We start from the raw sequence: 17,432 nt of genomic DNA, 5'->3' as shown, positions 1-17,432 counted from the left end.
CTGCACCCAGCACCGTGCTGTGGCAACCAGATGGGACAGCCTGCTCCTGCCAAAGGCACAGCAATAGGACCACCAGTACTCCACAATGGTGAAGGAAAATGCCCCCCCAAGACCCCCAAAGCGTGGGCACCCCAGGACACAGTCTGGGCACCGAGGTGGTGGGCAAAATCTCTCGCTGTGAGCAGGATTCGAACCTGCGCAGGGAGACCCTATTGGATTTCGAGTCCAACGCCTTCACCACTCGGCCATCACAGCCCCGCACCCCAGCACCCACGGGGGATACCTGCCCCCGCCCTGGGCACCCCCCGGTCCCCCCGGGCACCCCGCTTTCCTGGCAAGTGGGGGCATGTCCGGGGTGGCCAGTGCGTCCCCGCACACCGGCTCAGCCCCGCTGCGCTGCCCAGGGGCTGCTGGCAGGGCCTGTGCGCACCCAGTGGCTGCAGGGACAGCGGGGTCCCCGGGCAGCAGTGCCCCCCCAGCCCCCCAGTGCCCGCCACAAGGTGGGGGTGCCCGTGCAGCTGCGCACCCCGGCTCGTTGGTCTAGGGGTATGATTCTCGCTTAGGGTGCGAGAGGTCCCGGGTTCAACTCCCGGACGAGCCCTTCTTTTGGGCACCCGCTGCTGGGCTCAGCCCCCGTAGGGATGGGGCACAGATGGGGTGGCAGTGCCCAGCACAAGGGGGGACAGGCGGCCTCCCGAGCTTGGCCATGTCCATGCTGCCAGGACAGTCCCACCTGAGACACGGCTCAGCCGTGGCCAGGGCTTGTCCCCTCCCAGCGGGGAAGGGGTGTTGGGGACAGCAGAAGGGGGATGTGCTGCCACCCCATCCCCGCTGGGCAGCTCTGGCCAGGGGCAGAGCCACATAGCTGGCAATGGAAGCAGCCACCGGGATTCAGGAAGCTGGGAGGAGAAACCCTGGCAGGAGAGGGAGATCAGCCTTGGGATGTCCCATGCAGCAGGAAAGGGGATGTTTCTTATGGCTACTTCCAGGGGGAAAAAAAGGACATGGAGATGCTGGGGGTTGAACCCAGGGCCTCTTACATGCGAAGCAAGCGCTCTCCCGCTGAGCTACATCCCCCTGCCCAGGAGTGCCCAGGCACTGGTGCTGTCCCTGCGCTGCACTAGTGGTGTCCAAGCTTGGTAAAACCAGTGTCAGTTGTAAGAGAAACCCTCCTGCGCTGGGTTAGTAGAGAGCAGCAAGGATGCCACCCCCAAAGGAGAGTGTGTCCCAAAAGAAGGGCTCGTCCGGGAGTTGAACCCGGGACCTCTCGCACCCGAAGCAAGAATCATACCCCTAGACCAACGAGCTGGGGTGGTGCACCCCATTGCACCCCCACCCCCATTTTGGGGTTAGGGATGCAGCTGAGGCTGTAGCTTTCACACATGCCACCACAGCCTGCGGATGCCAGCAAGCACCCCCAGCGCAGCCGTGCCCGCAGGCACCCAGGGATTTTCAGGGGGGCCTGGGGGGCTCTGCCAGGCCGGCAGGGAGGGGGCTCTGGTGAGGTAAAAAAAGGACATGGAGATGCTGGGGGTCGATCCCAGGGCCTCTTGCATGCAAAGCAAGCGCTCTCCCGCTGAGCTACATCCCCCTGTGCCAGCAGGACCTCACTGCCAGCTCTTGGGGGTCCATCCTGCCCATGGGGACGTGCCCAGTGAGGACAGAGGAACAAGCCCTCCATCCCCTAATACATGCCCGGGTTGTGTCACAGCCCCATGTGCCACCAGGGAGGCTGGGTGCCCAAAAGGAGGGCTCGTCCGGGAGTTGAACCCGGGACCTCTCGCACCCGAAGCGAGAATCATACCCCTAGACCAACGAGCCGGGGCAAAGCCATGCTCCCTGCCCTCGTCCCCTGTGCTCCATCCACCCATGGCACTGTGCACAGTGTGATTGCTTCTGGGTGCCCCATCTCCCATCACCGTCCCTCAGACACCCATCTCACGTGGTTCCATAGCTAACGAACTGCCTTTCCCCTTCCCCACAGGTACCGGCATGGCTCTGGGACAAGGGACAGGAACAACAAGCACCAGGTTCCGCGCAAATTCCTCCAGCTTTTCATTTCTCCCAGCCACCAGGAGCTGCCAGCCATAGGGGCCAGCAGGATGCTGGTGCTGGGGACTCCACGAGTGCCATGGGGGACAGGACTGGGAGGGCATCTCCGGAGCAGGACAGGGGGATTTTTTCTTGACACAGTCCCCAAAGGTAGGGCTGCCTGTAGCTGTGCTGGGGTGGGAAGCCAGGCTGCTACGGGAGCCCCAGCTGGTGGGGATCGCCCTCCACACAGGACAGACATGGGAGAAACAGGATAAAGAGCTGATTTTCAGACAGTCCTCCTGCAACGAGCCTCTAATGCTAATTATAACACCCTGCAGGCTGTGCCAGAGCAAGGGTTCCCCCCCTGTGGCACATCCAAACCCCATGAGCTGAGCCGGGGAAGCGGGAGGATGGATCAGCCATAGGCGGTGCCAGCCAGCCTTGCTCCTGTCCCCTGCAAAACAGGGGAACTGGGGAGAGCAGGCAGGGGGACCACAGCCACCCTACCCAGTAACAACCAGATCGCCCTTCTCTTTGGGAAACGTGCAGGCACCTAATTCTCGGCAAACGTGAATTAACGGCCCGGGAATATTTAATTGAACAATTCTTGAGTTTGAAACTCAAATTGCCAAGTATTTCCTCCCCAGGATTTTGCAAACCGTTGGGATTCGGGCTCCGCTGGCATTGCTCTTACCCTTGTCTCTGCCTGAGGGCTGCCCTTCCCAGGGGAGCGGCTCGGAGGAGGAGGAGGAGGAGGAGGAGGAAGTGCAGGACAGCCGGGAGCAGCGTCTGGTGATGGTTTGGGCTTAGGGCGAGGCACGGTGCTGGCGGAGCCCAGAGGGCTGTGGGCTCGTTGGGGTGCAAGCCCTGGGAGCCCCACTCTCACAGGCAGTACCAGGAAGGCCAGCCCAGCATACCAGTGCCTTTTGATTTGCTTGCTTCTTCCCCCGTGACTCACACCAAGGCAGCCTGTTATTTTCCTGCTCTATGGCATTTCCAGCCCTGGGGAAGAACCGGAGCCCTTGCCTGAGCCATCGCCTGTCTGGCTCCCCAGGCGGGAGCGGGGCCCTTGCGTGGCAGGGAGGGCAACCAGCGAGCCCCTGCCCCACGGTCGGTCTGTGGGTGCCCGGGGTGTGGGGTCCTCCTGGTGGTGCCCTCTCCTCCCTCTTATCCCGGCCATGCAACCGCTTTCTCTCCCTTTCCTGGGAGCAGGCATCCTCCCTGCTTTGGTGGGAAATTGCATTGCAAGGCTTTTCTGGGTGAGGAAGGTTTTCATTGTCAGACAAGTCCCATCCCAGCCTGCCATGCCTGCAGGCTCCCAGCTCCAGGGGCTCCATCTCTCCACCCGGCTGGCTCCAGGGTGCACGTTCCCAAGCGCTCTGGCCAGAACTCCTTGCCCCAGCAGGGAGGACAAGGGACGCTGCCTGTTGAGGCCAGCCAGCCCTCCTGGTGTTGCCCTCAGCTTGGTGCTCAGGTGCTGGGGTGGGATACACCTTTTGTAACCTAGCAAAAGCAAGGGCAGTGGATCTGTCTCTTCAGCCTGTCCCACTGCTGTGAGTGACTGGGATTTTTGTCTTCTCATCTGGATGTGCAGAGAAGCCACAGATTGGTGTGCTGGGATCTCACTGAGCCAGCAATCATCCATCCACCACCAATGCATCCATCCTTGCCACCAGCCCCATGCTGCCTGCAGCTTCCAGTCCTGATGGTCCCACTCACTATTCACACCAGTCTTCCCTTGCCCATGACAACTCTCTATGCTTCTCCACTTGTTCCAACTCAAATCATGACTTCACCCCTCCTCCCCACCTCATCCATTCCCCGAGTGGCAAGGTACCCACCACCACGCGAGATGCTCACTGGCTGCTTCTGTTGGCTTCCCCAAGTACATAAATGCAGAGAAACCCGAGCAAGCTCATTTGTCACATGCGGTGGTGCAGGCTGGGATGTCCCAGGCACCCCAGACAGACACCCCAAGGCTCTGACCCCACCATAAGGAGCTACCCCCTCACCTTCCCAGGCCAGCGTGTTTTAGCCGCTCCCTGTTGAGCTGGCATACCTCACCGTAATTTCTGCACTGTAGTTTCTGCTGGTGCAGTTGACTTCACCGAAGCAAAGGGCAGAAGAAAGAAAATTAAGGGGAATAGGGGTGTCCAAGAAGCAATAACTGTTGCCGGGGGAGGATGCTAAGTGACAGCAGGGAGGTTTCCTCCAAGGACACGAGGAGGTGAGGGAGGATGGGAGGTGAGCAGGAGATGTGGAACTCAACAGATGCATGTCTGGCCAAAGGGTTGCACCTGGGCTACGCTCCAGGCTTTTCTGAGAAATGCTTTTGCTGTTGCTGCTTTTGAAACCCCTAAGTAGGCAATTCTGGGACCAAACCCCAGGATCCAGCTATTTCCTTCCATGTGCATCCTTCCACCCGCTAAACATTATTTTCCATCTCAGCCTTAGTACGTAGCTCCCTGTTTCTCACCAGAGTCTTTGGCTGCACTGTCTTTGCAGGAACCTGTATTTTAGGGCCTGATCAGCAGGTCTGTGGGCTCCTGCCCTGGGCAAGAGCTGGATGGGGGGGGATACGTGGTGGCATGAATTCAGGACAGCACGGCTCCCAGCTGAGAGTCACAGCACCCGAGGGGGGCAGGGTGCCAACTCCCTTAGGACAGGGAGCCCTGCAGGGCACCAAGGTCCTCACTTCCCCGACTGTCTGCACTAAGGCATCGCAATTTTCAAGTCAAATCAAGGACCTGTGTGGATTTTAGTCTCCTTTAAGACACTGGATCTTCAGAAAAAAAATAATAGGTATAACCTCACCAGTGGAGTCATTCAGTGAAAAGCCACATAAAAACGTCATCATTCTTTCCTTCTGCTCCATCCTGGACTGTCCTGTGCAGCAGACCGGTGGAAGACAGTTGCACAAGCCCCAAATGCCTACAGCTTCCTCATAAAGCTTTTGCTGGAAATCCAGTGCTTTTCCTTATGACAGTGTTCTGGAGAATTTTGTACCCTATCTTGGTAGAAAGTTTCTGGAGCTGGGATAAAAATCTCTGAGCAGTCCTTGGAAGAGGGATGTGAAACCACACCTCTCTTCTGGTGCTCTAACTGCTGAGCAATTGCCACATAAATTTTCTCCCAATTAGGAACACCTCTGAAGATCTCCTGAGCAATAAAACCAGTTGAGCTTGGTCAAAGGCTTTTGAAGACCAACATAATTCCAAGCTCAGCATAATCCCTTATTATAAACACTCATAAGCTTTATGCAAATTGTCACGCTACCAAAATGCTTGAGGTATGAAAGAAGATTTAAACAGCAGCCACAGAGGACTCTTAATTCCTCCCTCCATCAGCTGAAAAGGTTCTGCTTGATGATACGTGGCATCTTAAAGAAAGACTTTACTCTGTGCCTGACATCTTTCTTTCCAGAGACATCTGCATCCACTCCCTGTAAAACAATTAGTCTCCAGTTCTCTAATGTGTTCAGCTAAAGTCTTGGATCCCAGTCCTTGGGAAGAGCTCAGCGCGGAGCTCACTGTGCCCTGAGTGGGTGTAGGGATGGGGTTATCCTTGTCCTTCTCTAACTGCCCAGCTCACAAGCAGGGGACCTGCAGGTCTCCACTCAGCAGCACAGCAAAGCTCCCTGCTGAGCACTGGTCCAGCTGTTGCTCTTGCCTCTGTATCTGGAGCACACAGGAAAAATACAGTTTCCTCTTCATGTCGTTATGATGATGTTTATATATCTTTCCTGCTGGCATTACCACAGGTCTGACTGTCCATCACGCTTTGTGTCTCTGAGAAATGTCAGGATGCCTCTCCCCATGACACCTCTGATCAGTTAGTGCCCAGTCACAGGTCCCAGCACATTTGGGCTTCTGAACGTCTGTGTCCAGAGAAAACCTGGGTAACCCTGCACTGTTTCACATCGCACGCACCCCTCTTTGACAGTGCTGGGGATGCTACTGTGTGCATGAGCTGCGGGACGAGGTGCACCTGCATCCAGGGTGGGGTGGCATTCCCTGAGCCATCATACTGAGCTGGCATGGGAACACGAGTATATTCAGCTCATGTTATTCACAGGGCTTACTCAAGGCAAACGCTGCAGCTGCGCCTGTGCATATGCATGTCTATGTGCACATGGAGCAGCACAGAGCAAAACACTGCTGCTGCTTCACTGAGAGATACAGCCAGATGTAGACACATCACATGCCCATCACATGGGCTATCTAGGTTTGAGTCAATACACTTATTTTTTATAAGGCCCCTTTTGCCACATGCTGTTATAAAAAGCAAGAATGAAGAGCCTAATGCTTGAGGTCTGATTTTGCCCTGGTATATCTTAGGAATTTTCTGCTTTTCATTGTCACTCATAAAACATTGAGTGAATTGGGCATAGGATGACCATCCAAAAAAGCATCTCCCAAGAAGCCCACTTCCACCTTTTTTCCCTGATGCCACATCCATTCTCCTTAGCTCACCCAAAAAAATGCTGCAAAATGCAGGGTAAATGCCATTTTTAACATGCCAAACCTTAGCGTTCCCACCTCCTCGAGGGAACAGGCAACAAGCCTGCTCCTGTGGGAAGTCTTCCCCAAGCAGGTGCTTCCTGTGGGGCAGCAGGAGAGCTTTCCAGGCTGAGAAAGTTGCCTGCGGGCTGGTCACAGCAAACCACACACTTATGTCAGCACAGCGCGGTGCTGAGCAGCAGAAACTCCCTTTTCAGACCAAAAAACCCTCTCCCCCCAGCAACAAGCTGCCTCCAGAGCAGGTTACCCCTCCAGACCAGAGGCACAAGGAACACCAGAAGACTCAGGCTATGATTGTAGCATGACTTTAATGAGAAGGAGAATAAACCAGTTCAGAGTATAAGAAGTGCATTTCCAGCGCTCAGTAACAAAATGGATAAACCCCACTCCAAGGGACAAGGGACAAGCCGATCCATACAAGGTGTTCCTCTGCCCCACCACCCCGTTACTATCATCTTCCACCTACAGCCTGCTAGAAGCATTTTCGCCCAGCCAGCAGCAAACACTGTGTAGCACTGCAGGGTGTGACACCTACGTGGAAATATAAAGTAAGGCTTAGCGAGAAAAAGGTATACAGAGGCATGGTCTTGCCAAGCTCACAAGGCTCCCTTCCTCCTGGGGGGGCTGCGGGTGCCCCCCAAAGCTGGGAAACCCACAGGCATTTCCTTAGTCCTCTTCCCCAGTCTTGGTCCTGTGCTTTGTTTGTCCTTCTTCCCGACGCGGCCACTCTGCTGGCATTGGTGGGAGGGGGTGACCGCTGGGGACACCCCTACAGCCCACTGCCCAGGCACAGCAGTCCCGCCTTCCCCAGCCCTCGGGGACCCCCAGAGGCCACGGGGACCCCGCAGCACCGGAGGTAGCTCCCAACCGCCGCTGACGCCGTGGACCCCACCGTCGTGTTCTGCGGGTAGGAGCTGAGGATGGGCCCGGGCAGGGTGACCACGACAGTGGGGGGCTGGATGATGGCAGTGGAGTCCCCGCAGCGACGGAAGCAGGGCTGGTTGCAGCTGGCAGCCAGTGGCCGCGGACCACAGGAGGAGGGCAGGCACAGGTCGTAGCAGGACATCGCTTGGCGAGGACGTGCACCTGAAAGCCAGAGCAAGGGCATAAATGCAAGGCAGAGGCTGGTCCGTCCCTGCTGAGCCCTCATTCAGCTGCTCCCATAATAAGAGGGGCGTCAAAGCTAGCTAGAGGGGCAGTCTGGATGGTTTAGAAACCCTGAAGGAAGGCTTTCCAAATGGGCAGGAGCTGGATTCCCCCTTCCCTCGCCCCGTAACCCGCTCAGGAGAAAGTGAGGAGTGTGGTTTGAGCTGCAGGTCTGGGGGAGCTGGAGGCACCAGACACAGAGCAGACCCGCTCCTGCACGCTGCTGCCTTCCAGCTGACAGCAAGCCTCCAGCGAGCCAAACCCTTGCTCAGACGAGCCTACTTGTAGCAAAATCCACTTAATACAATGTGAGTGAGCTGAACTTAATGTGAGCTGAGCTTTCCCATCCCAAAATATAAGGGACCTTCCATAAACAGGGACACATCTATCCCCACAACCTGGGCACGTGCCATTCTTTCTTTTTTTCTTCTTCAGCAAGAAAAACCAGGCAGGACGCACCCGGCTGTGCGGTTAGGGACCCTGCAAGCCCTGCACCCCACAGCCCCTCACACTCCTCGTTCTGGAGCAGAAATAAACCCTTCCCCGACAGCCTCCACATGCAGGAGGGAGGCAGGTAACCAACCTTGAACTCTTGCAGAGGACCGGGCACAAGGCATCGGTGAAAGCAACAGCTCAGTGGGGAGGAGACGGAGCCCGTCTTGACTTACCCAGGCAGAGGAGGCGGCGGTGGCAGCTGGGAGCGGGTGGTGGGGCTGGGTGCCGTCCGGGGTTTTATAGGGTGCCCCGGCCCCCGGGGGAGCGGGTGCATACCTTCCACCTGAAACTCCCCAACAACCAGCAGTTTTCTCCTGGAAAGCTCCCCTGGCTGATTAAACAGTTCCCTCTTTCATCTGTCATGTTTTGTTTCCATTTAATACTGAGTAAGATTGAAATGATTCGGGCTACAGGCATTAATTACCTTGCTTCCCAAGGCCAACGTACATTTTAGGTCTTAATGCCACCAGGCAGGAGTGTTTCAGCAGAATTTAGGACAGGCGCATCCCCGGCGCATTGCTCCCCACCTTCCCCTGAGCACAACCACTTCAGCTCCCCAGTGCACCTGAGGTGAGCTCAGGGATGTAGGCTGAATGCAAGAAACATATATTTGTATATATATATACATAAATATATAAACATATATATATAAACCCTGCAACAGAGGTCACACTGACAGCAGGAAAACCGGGGGGGCTGCTGGGGCGAGGGGGCTGGGGGACCACCCACAGCTGGGAGAAAAATGCTGGAGGGCATTTCTCCTGCCCCAGCCGCCCAGGAGCTACAGACGCAGACATGGGACTGGAGCTAGCCCGGCTTGAGAAAAATGTTGCCCTTTTAGATCCACTTAGAGGATTTTACCTTTTTTTTTATTATTCCTCACACCTTGGAAGGCATATCAGATTTTAAAAGCAAAGTAATCGTGGGCTCTGCAGTCCACCCCTGAAGGGGATGCACACCAAAACCGACTGATTTTGTGCAGTGAGCTCATTTCTGAGGCCCAAAGCCCTTCCAGCCTGCTCCTCGGCCATGCCGACCGCCGTGAGCCAGAAGTTCACAGCTACGCTTCCTTGTGATGGAGTAACATCATCAAGACATTTTTAATTACAGGCTGCAGCATGACACCAGATTGCTCTGCTGAAAGCCTGTTAGCTGCTCAACCGCTGGGGAGTCGCCAAAGCCCCGACCTGCACTTAAACGTGAATCACCTGCACACTGGGGAGAGGGAGTCACTGGCATGGTCCCAAGCAGGGGGATGAGCCATCAGGCTTTAGGGCCAAGGAAAGTTTGAAAAAGGCTTTTCATTTCACGCCAGCAGAGCCCAGATGAAGGCACAAACATCTTCTGCCTCAAAAATAAATGATGGTAGTACTGGGGCACATGTACTATGCATGCGTGGGGCCGGGGGCTGTCAGCATCGCAGTTAAAGACATGCCTTGTGGGGTTCTGAGGGTCATTTCAGTTCCTAGGGTGACCTGGCCTTGCAGAGCCATGGCTGATAGCACTGGATTGTCCCTGGTGAAGCTTCCCTGCCCTGCCTGCCAGGGCAAAGTAGCCTTCCAGAGGTGCCGGGGTCAATCCCAGCTATTTTTAACAACATTCTGGAAGGGCAAAGAGGAAATCAGCTTTTCTGAGGTGCAGTGGAGGATGGGTGCTTCAGACAGCAGCAATTTGCAGCCTGCTAAAGTAAGGCAGGAAGCTGTGGGCTCATCACAACCTTCTAAATGGCAATTTGTTGAGCAGGAAAGGATGAGGCTTTATTTTAAGCTTTCCCTTGCTGCTTTTTACAGTACTCTCAAATAATAAAACAATGCCACAGGTGCACCTTGGACCCACAGCACTCCCATGATCCCAGGGAAAACAGCCCTTCCTGGGGGATGCCCTTCCAGGCTTCCAGACACAGGCTGGGATCTTCTGATTTGCAGCCTCACTGTGTGTTTCAGTTTTGCAACCCAGTTGAGGTTCTGCTCACATGGGACCATCACGCTGCAGAAGAACGTCCATGGATGCAGCGATGCTTGAAATAAATGCAGGAGGGCAAGTAGAGAGGGCATGCTGTTGAATGTGAGCAGATCTGTGTACTGAAACAAGTGCTTTGCCTGGAGAAGGGGATGGGGAAAACCAGAGGCACGTGTCAGGAAGTTAAAATAATCAGATTTGTGTAATGCATGAGATTAAAACAAAGGAAAACCATGGGGGAAAGAGCTCTTCCTGGAAATGCAGGTATTTAAGAGAAAGAGGAGGACTTGTTTTTCCAACCCCTATTCATTTCAGGGAATGAACACTTTCTGCTTGAGACATGACTTTCTCTGGAGGAACCACAAAACAAAGAAAATTTCACCAAACCAAACACATCAGACACATTTTCTTAATTTCTGCAAAGGATCCAGTCTGTGTGGCCATCTCAGCCCTGGTTCTTCCTGCAGATGAGGGCATGAGGAGAAACATGGTGCAGGACCAATACTCGCTGTGTTTCCCTTCCCATCACCAGCCCCAGCAGCACTCTCTGACTCCAGTTTCACCCCTCTGCATTTTGATTTCTGACAGTCCAAGGACTAGATGTCTCTGAGACCGGCTGGAGGGTGGAAGCTTGCCTTGCCCCAAAATTTCTCCTGAAAGCCACAGGCCAAGGCACATTTTGGAGCAGCAACAGACCCCCTGCATCCCATCTCCAAGGAACACCTGCATCCAGTGCCCTCAGTTGGGGCTTGCCCCTGGGCTGCAGCCAGCCTCTGGGCAGCAGGACACGTGGGGACCACTCCCAGGCAGCTGATGGGCGAGCAGGACACCCTGGTGCCAGGAGGCAGCATCCTGATGCAGACAGATCCACCCAGGGGCTGCCCCTCCGCTGCAGCCGCAGAGCATCCTTGGCTGCCTGTGCCCTTGCCGGGGAAGACGCAGGATGCTTCAGGGCCACTGTGTGCAGCCTGGGGAGCGGAGCCCAGCCGGTGCCACTGGGGAGAGCCAGGCCCTGGCTGCGTGTGCTGCCCTGGGGCTGCAGATGATCCAGTTTCATGCCGCCACATGTCCCCTATAATTGCCGAGTCCCCAGGTGGGCTGATGTTCCACAGCGTCACCAAGGCTGGCATGTCTCCCCCCCGCAGGAGGCCTTGTCACCGCACACCAGGGCAGGGGCATGTGTGTGCTGGGGCAGACAGCCCAGCAGGGCTGAAGGGTGTCCCAAGGGAGTCAGCTCGTCTCCTCTCCCGGCTGCCTCTGCCCTGCAAGCCCCCAGGTCCCATCCTGCTGCAGCAGCCACCATGCCATGCACCACCATCCAAGGAGGAGCCTGCACCCACCGCCCCTTCCTATTTCACCATCTCCAGCTGCAAGGTGGTGTCTCTCCGGGGCTGTAACCCTGGTGCACCAAAATCCATGCCTTTTCCCCAGGAAACCTCCTGCATCCCTCCTGCAGGGCACCTGGCTGTTCAGGCACAGACATCCCACTTTCCCAGGATGGCAGAGCTGGCTGAGCACCACAGCGTCTCACAACAGCGGGACAGGATGGGGCCGGTGTTTCCCTGCCGCCTGATCACTGTTTCTGGCTAGGGAGATGCTGACAGAGGGAAGCAGGTCCCAGCTGCTCCCCAGGCACCTCCCCAAGGCTTGGAAAGGAAACGTGGCTCCAGGGAAGGTCACCAAGCCAGTGCTGGGTTTGCAACATGGGCAGCCAAGTCTGAGTGTCCTCACCTTGCCTCCAAGCCACAGCATTGCCTGGCCACATCTGTGGAAAGAAGGGGTGGGAGCGAGGAAGGCACCTGCAAGGCTGGCACAACACACGTCCCCAGCTGCATCGAAGCACAGGTGTGCTTTGAGAATTGCAAGACTTCCCTCTCTGCAAGACCACGGAGATTTCAGCAGTTAAACACACCACACACACCCCCGCCCAAGCAGACAGGGGGTTTTAACTCTTTCCTCTTCATCTCGCAGTAGCTCACTCTCTGCTCTCCCCAGGAACCTCCACCGCGCGCACTGCTGCAGACACAGGAGTGAGCTGCCGGCATGCAGCAGCCATACCACCCCCACAGAAAGTAGCTCTAGGACGTGGCAATGGCTCCGTGAGGCACAGCTTTGTCCAGAGATGGCTTTTGGCTCCCATCAGCACAGCAGGGATGCCCAGGGCTTGTGTATGAGACGCAGAAAGGAATAAATTGGCTGACAGAGAGCAGAAGGGAAAAAAGCAGAGAGCAGGCTCAGGGTGTGCCCGCATCACTGCCCGGCCAGCATGGCCAGCCAGCTGCTGGCCTTCCCTGCCCATCCTCTGGTGCTTTGCCCCCTGGAGAAGATGCTGTTCGCTGGCAGGAGGGCAGGTGGGCTCGGGGAGCAGAGGGGGATGGTAGCCTGCTCCTGCACGGGAGCGTGGGGCCAGGCACGTTGCACAGGAGGGCAACACAGGTCGCTGTGCGGCCAGGAGCAGGTCTGGCAAGTGGGAGCAGCAATCCAGGGGCAGAGGTGTATTTAACATGGCAGAGCAAAACAAGAGAGAGGCAGGAGGAAGGTGGCCGTGCCGAAGGTGGCACCAAAAGCTTCCTGCTGGGTGGCAGGTCCCTGAAGGTCCGACGAGGGTGGGATTCGAACCCACGCGTGCAGAGCACAATGGATTAGCAGTCCATCGCCTTCACCACTCGGCCACCTCGTCCCATGCCCCAGCCACTTTTTTGGTTATTTTTTTCCCCTTTTTTCACCAAAGGCTGCAAACCTGTGGCTGGTTCTTCAGGGCACCCTCTGCAGAGCCCCAGCAGCCCACCCGCCTGGCCGTGGCAGCCGGCAGCCCGCCCACCCGAGGCAGGGCAGAGCAGCAAGCCTTTGCCAGTCATCCGCCCCTCTCCGTGTTCTCTGCTGTCCCTGTGGTCAGCGGATGGCAAAGGGTGAGGTGGCATTTATTTTTGCCATAAAAGTGTGTCCCCCCAGCTTTGTTACTTGCCGCAGGTCTCCATCACCCACACACCACCAAGCACTCACCCCACATCCAGAGGGTTTTCCTGCATGCTTCAGAAGCACCAGCTGCACAAATGAAGAACGGGGAAGGTGGTGGGGGTCCAGCAGGGAAGGTGGTGGGGGTCCAGCAAATGAAGAACGGGGAGGGTGGTGGGAGTCCAGCCAACACTGGATGTGCCTTTTTATTTCCCAAATACTCTCGGATCCAGCGACAGTTTGGGTCATGCCAAGGGAGAGGGAGAAGAAGGAAACTCCTTTCCCCGAGAGTGGGGTCACCTGGGACAGAGAGGCGGGGAGGGGGCTTCGCTGATCTAGGCAGGGCAGGGACCCCCAGTTTGAAGCAGGGAGGAAAAACAGCCCCAGGCGCAGGCACCACTGGGAGTCGAACCCAGGATCTCCTGTTTACTAGACAGGCGCTTTAACCAGCTAAGCCATGGCGCCCACCTGCCCCCCAGCCATGGGGTGCCCCCCAACACACTTGACCCTCTGCCTGACACCCCCCTCCCCCCTCCATGCCACACACTGCTGCCCCAGGTCTGGGATACCCCAGATCCCAAACCTTCCTCCATCTGCAACTGGGAGTACCTCCGGTGCTGACCCAGGCTCCTGGCACAGGGACATCAACATGTTCCCTACCAGCACCAGCTGTGTTTTGGGGTCCCAGCCCCTGTGGGGACTTGCCACCCCCTCCCCTTTCCCTGACAGAGCTCTGCCAGATGCCCCCAGGCCATGTGCTTCCCCAAGGCAACAGCCTCTTCAGCTCTTTCTCTGCCTGCTCACCCCAGCAACCTGGGGCTCCCCAGAGCACCCCTTGGCTGGCCAGCTCACCCAGCGGTTCCCAAGGCCAACTAAAACAATCTCAGTGTGTCCTCCAAGGGCTCAGGCACCCCCAAAGTCTCCAGTTTTTTGAGAGGCGCATAAGACACAGCAAGGAGGAAAGTAGCCAAGAGCAGCTCCCCAGTGCAGTGGGCACTGATGACACCCATGCCCACCCAGCTCCATTTACCTCCTCCCAGCCTGGCCCAACCCTGACACTGCAGAAGGGACAGTGACCTGCTTGGCCATCGCCATTGCCACCCAGCAGGAAGGCTGAAACGGTGAGGGCAAAACATCCCACAGCACCCTCTGCCGTGCCGGTGCCCAACTGGGATCGTCCACAGGGGATACTGGTGACCCCAGTCAGCGGCAGCTCCTGGGTGCTGGGAACTGAGTGCTCTCCCTGGCACCTGGGCTGGCAGTGCAGGCAGGGCTGGGGCAGGGTCGATGGGGGCCGGGCGATGGATTGGCACTGGTGCCACCTGCGCACCCCGGCTCGTTGGTCTAGGGGTATGATTCTCGCTTAGGGTGCGAGAGGTCCCGGGTTCAACTCCCGGACGAGCCCTTCTTTTGGGCACCCACCGCCCCACTACCCAGCAGATGCTCCCACCACCACCAAGATTCACACCAAGAGACGCCCCAAGACCCCGCGCAAGGGGCACAAGGTGCCCCCACACCCTGCAGTGCCCGGGCACGGGGGGAAAGGGCCCCCGGCATTCCCTGCAGGCAGCGTGTGCCAGGAAGCACCCCCAGCGCAGCCGTGCCCGCACGCACCCAGGGATTTTCGGGGGGGGGCCGGGGGGCTCTGCCAGGCCAGCAGCCAGCAGGGAGGGGGCTCTGGTGAGGCAAAAAGGACATGGAGATGCTGGGGGTCGATCCCAGGGCCTCTTGCATGCAAAGCAAGCGCTCTCCCGCTGAGCTACATCCCCCATGTCTGGGCAGGGTGGGGGCCTCTGCTCACCCGCTTGGACCCCAGGGTCCCAAACCAGACCATCGGGGCTGAGCTCCACCATCCCCATTGCTGCTCCTAAGGGCTTTCATCCTGGCTTCGGGATGTGCCCACCCAAACCCTCTGCCCATCCCTGCTGCATCAGGCACCGGCGCCCTCCCAGCACCCAGGCCATGGTCCCACCGCCAGCCAGGGTCATGCACACCCACTGGGGAGGCTGGGTGCCCAAAAGAAGGGCTCGTCCGGGAGTTGAACCCGGGACCTCTCGCACCCAAAGCGAGAATCATACCCCTAGACCAACGAGCCAGGTGGGGTGCAGCACTGTATTGCACCCCCAGCCCCTCTGCCCCACACACATTGGGGATTTGGGGGCACCTCAGGATGCATGTCCCTGGGCACGTGCTGGGAGCACGGAGGTCCCTCTGGCTGTGGCCACAGGACTTTAGTGCCCAGCATCTCCACAGCCTACCTTCTTCGGGGGGTTTCCCCCTCAGAGCCATCTCCCAGCACCCTGCAGGTTTTGCAAGGACCACAGCTCTGCAGCGTCACCCGCCACTCTTCTTCTTCCGTGGGGCACCCCCAAAGGCAATGGCCTCGTCTGACCTGCCTTTCTCCTCACTCCCAGAAAATCCCCGTTCCTGTGTCCTTCTCCAGCCCCCGGAGATGCTGAGTGTGGGGTTCGGGGGGCTGCAGGCACTGGGTGTCCCTTGGGTGCTGCGGGCTGGTGAGTGGGTCAGGGTGGGGAAGGAGATTCTGGGGAAGAGCAGGGGCATGATTTTTTGACACAGCCCCCGGGCAGAGCTGCCCACTGGGGATGTCACCCGTTCTGTTCTATGACCCCATCAGGGCTGAGCCTGGCACTGTGTGCCTAAAAGAAGGGATTGTCCCAGACTTGAAGCCAGGACTGTGGCACCCTAAGCAGGAATCATACCCCTAGACCAACATGCCGGGGTGCACAGCTGGCACCCAGCACAGATCCTGCCTCCCCTGACCCTCCCTCCCCTCTGCTTGACAGCCATCCCCTCCCCCAGCTCCCCAGGCATGTGGCACGGGGCCATGATGAGGAGCTGCCTGCCGTGTGAGCTGCCCTGGCTCCCCTCACCCTCCCACCTCATCCGCCCCAGGACCCCCGTGTGGGCGCCCCAGGACCAGGGCACTGGGGCAGTGGGCAAAATCTCTCGCTGTGAGCAGGATTCGAACCTGCGCAGGGAGACCCTATTGGATTTCTAGTCCAACGCCTTCACCACTCGGCCATCACAGCCCCATGCCTCAACACCTGGGGGGGGGACATCTGCCCCCGCCCTGGGCACCCCCCGGTCCCCCCGGGCACCCTATTTTCCTGGCAAGTGGGGACATGTTCTGGGGTGGCCGGTGCGTCCCCGCACACCGGCTCAGCCCCGCTGCGCTGCCCAGGGGCTGCTGGCAGGGCCTGTGCGCACCCAGTGGCTGCAGGGACAGCGGGGTCCCTGGGCAGCAGTGCTCCCCCAGCCCCCCAGTGCCCGCCACAGGGTGGGGGTGCCCGTGCAGCTGCGCACCCCGGCTCGTTGGTCTAGGGGTATGATTCTCGCTTAGGGTGCGAGAGGTCCCGGGTTCAACTCCCGGACGAGCCCTTCTTTTGGGCACCCAGCCTCCCCGGTGGGTGTGCATGACCCTGGCTGGCGGTGGGACCATGGCCTGGGTGCTGGGAGGGCGCCGGTGCCTGATGCAGCAGGGATGGGCAGAGGGTTTAGGTGGGCACATCCCGAAGCCAGGATGAAAGCCCTTAGGAGCAGCAATGGGGATGGTGGAGCTCAGCCCCGATGGTCTGGTTTGGGACCCTGGGGTCCAAGCGGGTGAGCAGAGGCCCCCACCCTGCCCAGACATGGGGGATGTAGCTCAGCGGGAGAGCGCTTGCTTTGCATGCACGAGGCCCTGGGATCGACCCCCAGCATCTCCATGTCCTTTTTGCCTCACCAGAGCCCCCTCTCTGCCGGCTGCCGGCCTGGCAGAGCCCCCCAGGCCCCCCCGAAAATCCCTGGGTGCCTGCGGGCACGGCTGCGCTGGGGGTGCTTCCTGGCACACGCTGCCTGCAGGGAATGCCGGGGGCCCTTTCCCCCCGTGCCCGGGCACTGCAGGGTGTGGGGGCACCTTGTGCCCCTTGCGCAGGGTCTTGGGGCGTCTCTTGGTGTGAATCTTGGTGGTGGTGGGAGCATCCGGGTGCGCAGCTGGCACCCAGCACAGATCTTGCCCCCCTGGCCATGGCACCGCAGAGGCCACGTGTGTCCCTCCCTCCCCTTCACTCACTGGCCATCGCCTCCCCCAGCTCCCCAGGCATGTGGCACGGGGCCATGATGAGGAGCTGCCTGCCGTGTCAGCAAAACCGTGCCCACCTCCCCATCGCACCCCCCTCTAAGGCTGCTGCCTCAGCTCTCCCGGGTCTGCAACACCTGGAAAATCCTGGGGGAACCTGTGCAGGGCTGTGGCAGCCCCGGCCTGGGGCATCAGCCAGGGAGCAGGTTCCCTCCTGCAGGACCTGCTCAACAGGGAGAAGCGCA

At 58.4% G+C, this 17,432-nt stretch overlaps 1 protein-coding gene and 14 non-coding genes across 15 annotated transcripts; 4 read left to right on the top strand and 11 right to left on the bottom strand.

Moving 5' to 3' along the window:
- Nucleotides 1–173: 173 nt before the first annotated feature.
- On the bottom strand, nucleotides 174–255 carry TRNAS-CGA (transfer RNA serine (anticodon CGA)). Its single transcript has one exon. It is a non-coding gene; the product is annotated as a tRNA-Ser (tRNA).
- Nucleotides 256–529: 274 nt separating this feature from the next.
- Nucleotides 530–601, top strand: TRNAP-AGG (transfer RNA proline (anticodon AGG)). The gene has a single exon. It is a non-coding gene; the product is annotated as a tRNA-Pro (tRNA).
- A 404-nt stretch (nucleotides 602–1,005) lies between these two features.
- TRNAA-CGC (transfer RNA alanine (anticodon CGC)) lies at nucleotides 1,006–1,077 on the bottom strand. The gene has a single exon. It is a non-coding gene; the product is annotated as a tRNA-Ala (tRNA).
- Nucleotides 1,078–1,236: 159 nt separating this feature from the next.
- TRNAP-CGG (transfer RNA proline (anticodon CGG)) lies at nucleotides 1,237–1,308 on the bottom strand. The gene has a single exon. It is a non-coding gene; the product is annotated as a tRNA-Pro (tRNA).
- A 211-nt stretch (nucleotides 1,309–1,519) lies between these two features.
- TRNAA-UGC (transfer RNA alanine (anticodon UGC)) lies at nucleotides 1,520–1,591 on the bottom strand. The gene has a single exon. It is a non-coding gene; the product is annotated as a tRNA-Ala (tRNA).
- A 158-nt stretch (nucleotides 1,592–1,749) lies between these two features.
- Nucleotides 1,750–1,821, bottom strand: TRNAP-CGG (transfer RNA proline (anticodon CGG)). Its single transcript has one exon. It is a non-coding gene; the product is annotated as a tRNA-Pro (tRNA).
- Nucleotides 1,822–7,302: 5,481 nt separating this feature from the next.
- On the bottom strand, nucleotides 7,303–8,317 carry LOC102051294 (feather beta keratin-like). Its single transcript, XM_005433919.3, has 2 exons — nucleotides 8,284–8,317; nucleotides 7,303–7,640 (listed from the first exon to the last, which is right to left on the bottom strand). Exons 1-2 carry the CDS (start codon nucleotides 8,315–8,317, stop codon nucleotides 7,324–7,326), a joined length of 351 nt encoding a protein of 116 aa, XP_005433976.3. The 3' UTR covers nucleotides 7,303–7,323.
- A 4,435-nt stretch (nucleotides 8,318–12,752) lies between these two features.
- Nucleotides 12,753–12,834, bottom strand: TRNAS-GCU (transfer RNA serine (anticodon GCU)). Its single transcript has one exon. It is a non-coding gene; the product is annotated as a tRNA-Ser (tRNA).
- A 666-nt stretch (nucleotides 12,835–13,500) lies between these two features.
- On the bottom strand, nucleotides 13,501–13,574 carry TRNAT-AGU (transfer RNA threonine (anticodon AGU)). Its single transcript has one exon. It is a non-coding gene; the product is annotated as a tRNA-Thr (tRNA).
- Nucleotides 13,575–14,442: 868 nt separating this feature from the next.
- TRNAP-AGG (transfer RNA proline (anticodon AGG)) lies at nucleotides 14,443–14,514 on the top strand. The gene has a single exon. It is a non-coding gene; the product is annotated as a tRNA-Pro (tRNA).
- A 292-nt stretch (nucleotides 14,515–14,806) lies between these two features.
- Nucleotides 14,807–14,878, bottom strand: TRNAA-UGC (transfer RNA alanine (anticodon UGC)). Its single transcript has one exon. It is a non-coding gene; the product is annotated as a tRNA-Ala (tRNA).
- Nucleotides 14,879–15,132: 254 nt separating this feature from the next.
- Nucleotides 15,133–15,204, bottom strand: TRNAP-UGG (transfer RNA proline (anticodon UGG)). The gene has a single exon. It is a non-coding gene; the product is annotated as a tRNA-Pro (tRNA).
- An 873-nt stretch (nucleotides 15,205–16,077) lies between these two features.
- On the bottom strand, nucleotides 16,078–16,159 carry TRNAS-AGA (transfer RNA serine (anticodon AGA)). The gene has a single exon. It is a non-coding gene; the product is annotated as a tRNA-Ser (tRNA).
- Nucleotides 16,160–16,436: 277 nt separating this feature from the next.
- TRNAP-AGG (transfer RNA proline (anticodon AGG)) lies at nucleotides 16,437–16,508 on the top strand. Its single transcript has one exon. It is a non-coding gene; the product is annotated as a tRNA-Pro (tRNA).
- Nucleotides 16,509–16,762: 254 nt separating this feature from the next.
- On the top strand, nucleotides 16,763–16,834 carry TRNAA-UGC (transfer RNA alanine (anticodon UGC)). Its single transcript has one exon. It is a non-coding gene; the product is annotated as a tRNA-Ala (tRNA).
- Nucleotides 16,835–17,432: the final 598 nt, after the last annotated feature.

This window comes from Falco cherrug, chromosome 8, assembly GCF_023634085.1.
Source record: "Falco cherrug isolate bFalChe1 chromosome 8, bFalChe1.pri, whole genome shotgun sequence".
Classification (NCBI taxonomy): domain Eukaryota; kingdom Metazoa; phylum Chordata; class Aves; order Falconiformes; family Falconidae; genus Falco; species Falco cherrug.
This window is presented reverse-complemented; position numbering and strand designations above follow the sequence as displayed.